Source organism: Micromesistius poutassou, assembly GCF_964030765.1.
Source record: "Micromesistius poutassou genome assembly, chromosome: 4".
Classification (NCBI taxonomy): Eukaryota; Metazoa; Chordata; class Actinopteri; order Gadiformes; family Gadidae; genus Micromesistius; species Micromesistius poutassou.
In genome coordinates, this window is record NC_140274.1 from 2,799,587 (window position 1) to 2,806,379 (window position 6,793).

Below are 6,793 nucleotides of genomic sequence, written 5' to 3' on the forward strand. Positions count from 1 at the left end.
TGTAAGCAGGGAGATAGTCTCGAGTTAACGTGTCGGACTTGCACCCGGGCGACCGGGGTTCTAACCCCACACAAGTATAATAGTATGGTAGTATAGTATAGTAGCCTATGTAATATAAGAAGAATTATTAGAGAAATCAATTTCATTTATTTTCCATTTCTTTGAATATTCTTAATTAGGGAATTAATCAAATGAATAAAGCGAATTACAAATTGAATCCAACGCCAAGAATACTATGTATTACTCGGGACGCGAACTCGGGTCGGGCGGAGTGCGATAATAGGCCCTACATATAGATTTGTGTAAAAATGTGTTGAAAAGATAGCCATAGTAATAATAGATAGCAATTCATTGAATTATTTCATTTGTAACATTTAATCTTAGACCCTTAGTGAAAATATACGCTGTTTGTAGGCCTACTTTATATATGTACATTTATGACAAAATTGTGAGGACTAGGCTTGGCGGAACCTTCTGATGGTACACTTGTTGCTGACAGATGGATTTCTCTGAAACACCGCTCAAGTTAGCCTGACAGTTAACCTGCTCCCGACCAGGTTAGTTTGGTCGGATAAGTTGCCATCGTTACTTAGCGGAAATTCCCTTAAGTGACGTTCATGGAACGCAACTCTAGCTGAAAGAAGCCCGGCTTTGCGTTTAGCTTGGTTGATGGAATACCCCTCAAGACACTTTCAGTCTGTTTTTATCTCAACTTTATGTTTGCAACAAACCAGGCAGGTCTAAGCCCACCATCTAGTGTCTACTGACAGAACTGCAGTCGCCGCATACCGTTGCGACGGCTCTTCATTTTAGAAGAATCACGTAGGCACCACGTGCACCGAGGCCGAACTGTATCCTCTCAGAAAGGCCAGAAGCGCCAAAGTTTTCCCGCTTCTTCTCAGTCTGGCGCCCGAAAAGCTGAAGGAGAGAAGCTCGGGTCTCCATTTTGTGGCATTCAAGTGAACGTGGTACTGGTAAGGCCTATCCTACTCTGAAATGTATTATATTAAACTTTTATGGTTATAATACTATTTAATGCCAAACATAACTTAGCACAAGTGGACGTAAACTAAGTGGTTTATGCTCGGAATCCCTCCTATCATGATGACTAGTCAGCGCCAATTCACTAACCAACGTTCAGTAACTTATTAACTTAGCAAAGGGATGTTAGCCGTCGATATTTTCCCCAGATTTATTCTAATTATGTTTCATTGTTAGACTTTGGACCTGGACTCAAACTGTACCAGTAAGATGAGTGACTCACTGGAGGAGGTGAGACAACATATTAATACTTTAAACATCTGTTCAGGCGACATTGGTGAGTTTATCACCATTAAATATGATCAGATAAGTCCGATGTGTTCATAGAAGGGCCCCTCCATGGAGAGAATGGCTGCTTAGAGGAGAACATATTACTTTATTTATGAAAAATGTGGGTTTTTAAACAGTTAATTTGTAGCTCAATAGCAACTGTTGGCTTTGATATATTCAGTATTATCTAGAATGTGTTAAGGTTGTAGTTGAGTATAACCAGTCTTTCAGATATTTTGTGGTGTACCTGTATTGTAGGAGGAGTTTGATATATTCTCTGAGTTAAGTTTATTGATGAGTATAAACAGTATTTGACGTTCTGTGGTCTGTTTGTGGCGTAGGAGGACTTTGCGGATATCAGGGCCTACTTTTCACCAACACAGTGGAAGCGCCTCTGTATGGCAGAGAAAAAACGCTTTGTCCAGATCAAGGAAAACCATTTGGTTATGGAATCTCTTGGTAAACTATTTACATAATTAAATACTTTTACATATTTGACTTAGTACATTGCTATACAGACAGATACAGGTGGTTCTGCTATAATACAGATCACTTATTTTGTGTGTGTGTGTGTGTGTGTGTGTGTGTGTGTGTGTGTGTGTGTGTGTGTGTGTGTGTGCACGCACGTGTCTGTGTGTCTGTGTGTGCGTCAGGCCTGTCCTTTGTGACTCCAGCCTTCATGAGGAGAGAGAAGCCAGGCCAGGTGAGAGTCTGCTCACCTGAAGAGACAGACTCTGAGGAAGAGGAGCTCTGGACCTCTGGATCGACCGGTACAAAGACATTTATGTAGACATTTCTGGAAGGGGTATTATCCCCTTCAAAGCCCTGAAGATACATTAGCCCGCTTATACTACTTAATCAATAATTTGACCAAAGAGCAACAAAAAGGGTTTTTATTGATTTAAACGGAGTCTATTGCATCTGCAAAAGAAAGTGTCTGGTTGATTTAACAGTTGGAAATGCCGTTCATAGCAACGGTCAGTTTTTGAGAATTAGACCAACCCCTGTAATAAATGTATTTAATAATAGGTTGTACCTCGTAGTAAATTAGCAGGTTATATTCCCCATTTTAGTCGGTTTGAAGTGAGTTGTTTATATACTACCTTAACGTCAGTTAGTAGTAGTTAGTAGGATACATCCTTACATACGTCTTTTTGTAATAGTTAATAGGTCACATCCTAACTCATATAGTCAGCTAGTAATAGTTAGCAGGTTACATCCTAACCTAAAGTCAGTTATATCAGCAGGTGCTAGAGTGTGGAAGCCACCAACAGTCAGACAGAGCTCTCTACAACAGCCCAGTACGTCAGATGCAGTTTCTGTGCAGGTATAAAACAGAACACATCACTTTCAGCAGCCTTACCATGTCCTGTCCTCTCTATGGTACCAAGACCTGCTTCATGACCGTGTGACAGCAGACTAATGAATTAAGTGTATTAATGACACTAGCACGATGTATAACCTTTATACATATTGTTTCTAGGAGGTAAGTTGTGTCCTACACACATTAATAAAGCAGGGAGTACTCATAACTAGAGGGTCTGTCTGTCAGAGTCTCTCAGGGCGGGGCTGGAGTGACCAGGAGGTCTCCGTCTCTGGAGGGACCACTCCTGCTCATCCAGAGACTGACCCCACCAGAGGAGCAGCAGAGAAGGGCTCTGTAGTCCAGGAGGAGGTCTCATTGGGTTAGCTTTGATCCCACCACCGCTTCCCTTCAATAACACCTTGTTGTGCACGTACAGTCTGTAACTGTGTGTGTGTGTGTGTGTGTGTGTGTGTGTGTGTGTGTGTGTGTGTGTGTGTGTGTGTGTGTGTGTGTGCGTGTGCGCGTGCGCGTGCATCAGTTCTCCATGAACGCAAGAAGGGCTCAAGTGTTTATTCCAGAGGGAGAAACCTGAGAAATGTTTTCAGAGTTAACTACCAAGAACCCGAAGTACCTAAGGACGACGACTACTTCTGTAAGACCCCCCCCCCACCCCCCCCTCTCTCTCTCTCTCTCTCTCTCTCTCTCTCGCCTCCTTTTCTTTCTCAAACCTGTTTTTACTCCATCTTCGTTTCTGTCTATTTAATATACATTTGTAGCTGAAGCTCTCTTGGACGTAATAAATAAAATCAACTCTGTGTCTCCAGTCTGTGATGAGTGTAGGACTTTCTTCCTTGAAGAGTGCGAGGTCCACGGTCCTATCGTGTTCATTGCTGATCGCCCCGTTGCTGTCAGAGAGAAAGACAGAGCCAAGAAGACGCTGCCGGCTGGGTTTGAGGTATATGTCATACTTTAACCCCACAAAGTTCTCCATGTCCACTGATACAGTATAACATTTATTGTATCATACGTTTCTCAGCTAATGTATATAAAAACAGTAATATGAACAGTTACATAGCCAACGCAGATGAATATCTCTCTCTCCTCCAATGGTTCTTCCTGAATCGTGCCTTCCATCTATCTCTCCCTCTCTCATCCCATTTCGCTCTGTCTGCCTCTCTTTGTGACCTCTCTGAACTCCCTCCTCTCACCCTCTTTCCTTTCCTCCCTCTCTCCCTGTCTACTTCTCTCTCTTTCTCACTTGCTTCCCCACCATATCTCTCCCTCCATTTCTCTCCTCCCCTCCATCTCTCTCTTCCTCTCTCCATTCGTCTCACCTCTCTTTGTCTCCCTGCCTCAATCTCTATATCTCTCTATTCCCCTCTCCATGTGTCTCTCTCCATATCGCTCTCTTCATCTCTCTTATTCTATCTCTCTCCTCCATCCTTTATCTCTCCCTCCCTCTGTATGTATTTCTCTCCCTCTATGACTCTCCTCTCTCCATCTCTGTGTGTCATATGGGGTAGATCAGAGATTCTGGGATCCCAGGGGCCGGTCTAGGGGTGTTTTACTGTGGAGACGGTGGCATTCCCATTGGAACACACTTTGGACCCTACGAAGGACACAGGACAGATGAAGAGGGAGCCCTGGAGAGTGGATACTCCTGGGAGGTCAGTGTGTTTGTGTGTATTCATTTATTTTGATCTAGATTTGTGTGCTTGTTTGAGTTTATTGGATGGCATAGAGACTGATTAGAAAATGTATCCAGATCTACAAGAGCAGACACAATGATTACATTGATGCAAAGAGAGAGACTCTTTCTAACTGGATGAGGTAGGACTCTATTCAGTTTTATATGATCTACTGCATGAACAATGTTCACAGTTTTCTTACTTACATTACATGGTTGATAACATTTATATTTCTCTCATGTCTGTTATCTGATTAGATCCACAATATTTTCTTGTTGGTATGACATGCAGAAGATACACTGTAAAGTTGTGTTGACATACCTGTCTGTGTGTTAGGTATGTCAATTGTGCTCGTGATGAAGAGGAACAGAACCTAATAGCATTTCAGTACAAAGGAGGGATTCTGTATCGCTCCTGTTGCTTCATGACCTCAGGAGAAGAGCTCTTGGTCTGGTATGGGGACGAATACGCCAGACATCTGGGAATCGGATTTGATCGACTGTGGAACAACAAGAGCTCTACTAAAGGTCTTCAAGCAGGCACGTGCACTCATAGGGCCCTAGGGGTGATTGAGCCCCTGCCCTTTTTGCCTCGTATTAAAAAGTGCCCTCTGAGTGTTCTTCAACAATCGCGCCCGCAATAGTGCTCGTCCACGATCGAACGCGCCCCCCCCCCCCCCCCCCCCCCCGTCAACAATCGCGCCCGCAATAGCGCTTGTCCGCGATCCAACCCCCGCCCCATCAACAATTCGGCACCTGCCCCTCAAAACTCCTGTGCACGTCCCTGTCTTCAAGTCTGTCTTTCTGTCATAAAACATACACAATGTATTAGAAATAACCATGTAGAGGGTTTGGTTTCTATACTGCACTTCATTACCACATCTCTCTCATTTCAATTCAAAAGAGCTTGGACAATAAATATTTACATTGCCAAAGCAGTTAAGAAATTAGACAGGAAATAGTAGTTAGTGTTAACTTGACTTGAAAGATAACAACATATCAGAAAAATATTCTTATTTGGAAAAAGGTCTAAATGTGTAATTTAAGTACCATAGAGGTTTAAAAAAAACTATACAAATATACAAATTCAAATATACCTGATTAGGCTGATTAGGGTGTGCAGCCTAATCAAGCCCCAAAGTCTAAACCACCTGACTGGCCAGGTGAGGCTGCTTAAACCAGCCATCAGGAACACGCTCCAAAATAAAATATTCATGACTCTCTCTCTCTCCTAGGAGGGAAATCCCAGCTGACACCAGCACAGGGTTTCCCCTGTCCCGAGTGTCCGTACTCCTACACGTCTCAGATCTTCCTCCAGAGACACATGAAGAGGAGCCATGGTGACCTGTACGGCCGACTGCTGAGCAGTGGAGAACTCAAGGTGGAGACTAGTCTCCTCCCATACGTCGCAGCCTCCTCTCAAGAACCAATCGGAGCCTCCCTGGGAACCGTCCAAAGATCAAGCCAGATTCCAGCAGAAGGAGCCAGACGCCACAGTTGTGAGCAGTGCAGGAAAACCTTTAGTCATTCTGGTCATCTGAAGAGACACCAGCACATCCACACTGGAGAGAAACCTTACCACTGTCAACAGTGTGGGAAAACATTTAGTCAATATGGTCATCTGAACAGTCACCAGCGCATCCACACTGGAGAGAAACCTTACCACTGTCAACAGTGTGGGAAAACATTTAGTCAATATGGTAATCTGAAGAGTCACCAGCGCATCCACACTGGAGAGAAACCTTACCACTGTCAACAGTGTGGGAAAACATTTAGTCACTCTGGTGACCTGAAGAAACACCAGCGCATCCACACTGGAGAGAAACCTTACCACTGTCAACAGTGTTGGAAAACATTTAGTCTCTCTGGTAATCTGAAGGAACACCAGCGCATCCACACTGGAGAGAAACCTTACCACTGTCAACAGTGTGGGAAAACATTTAGTCACTCTGGTGACCTGAAGAAACACCAGCGCATCCACACTGGAGAGAAACCTTACCACTGTCAACAGTGTGGGAAAACATTTAGTCTCTCTGTTCATCTGAAGGAACACAAACAACTTCACAGAGGAGTCTCCACCCAAACACACGTGAAGAAAGTGAAGAAATAAAATGGTTCCGTTGGATCTGTTATTAGAATCAAATCTAACATGGTTCTTCCTGTTATATGTTAAAAGGGCACATGAACGGTATTAATTGTTTATCTTATCAAATTTATGTATTTATTTATATTCATGTCCATATGAGTGAAGGTTTTTACCCAAAAAATTAACTGAAGAAAAATAGTTTGACAGAACATGTTAACTGAATTATTTATTATTTATTATTTATTTGTTCATTTGTCGTGTTGTATTGTAAATCTGACGTTATTTTCATATTTATTACATTTGTATTTATTTATTTATCCTGTAGAGATGCAAATAAAATCGGATATGACAATCAGATGTCTGGTTTGTCTGGATAGAATAGAAGCAGTTGGACATGTTGGTG

General features: G+C 42.8%; 1 protein-coding gene across 2 annotated transcripts; it reads left to right on the plus strand.

Annotated features, from left to right (window-relative positions):
* Positions 1–1,223: 1,223 nt before the first annotated feature.
* LOC311342244 (histone-lysine N-methyltransferase PRDM7-like) lies at positions 1,224–6,562 on the plus strand. Of its 2 annotated transcripts, XM_084467072.1 has the most exons (11): positions 1,224–1,272; positions 1,653–1,770; positions 1,965–2,081; positions 2,559–2,638; positions 2,864–2,996; positions 3,156–3,269; positions 3,442–3,572; positions 4,141–4,284; positions 4,383–4,447; positions 4,642–4,832; positions 5,540–6,562. In XM_084467072.1, exons 1-11 carry the CDS (start codon positions 1,252–1,254, stop codon positions 6,412–6,414), a joined length of 1,989 nt encoding a protein of 662 aa, XP_084323198.1. In that variant the 5' UTR covers positions 1,224–1,251; the 3' UTR covers positions 6,415–6,562. The 2 variants fall into 2 exon arrangements, with proteins under 2 accessions (XP_084323198.1, XP_084323199.1); XM_084467073.1 differs by lacking the exons at positions 1,224–1,272; positions 1,653–1,770; positions 1,965–2,081; ... (3 more) ...; positions 3,442–3,572; positions 4,383–4,447 and having other exon boundaries at positions 4,093–4,284.
* Positions 6,563–6,793: the final 231 nt, after the last annotated feature.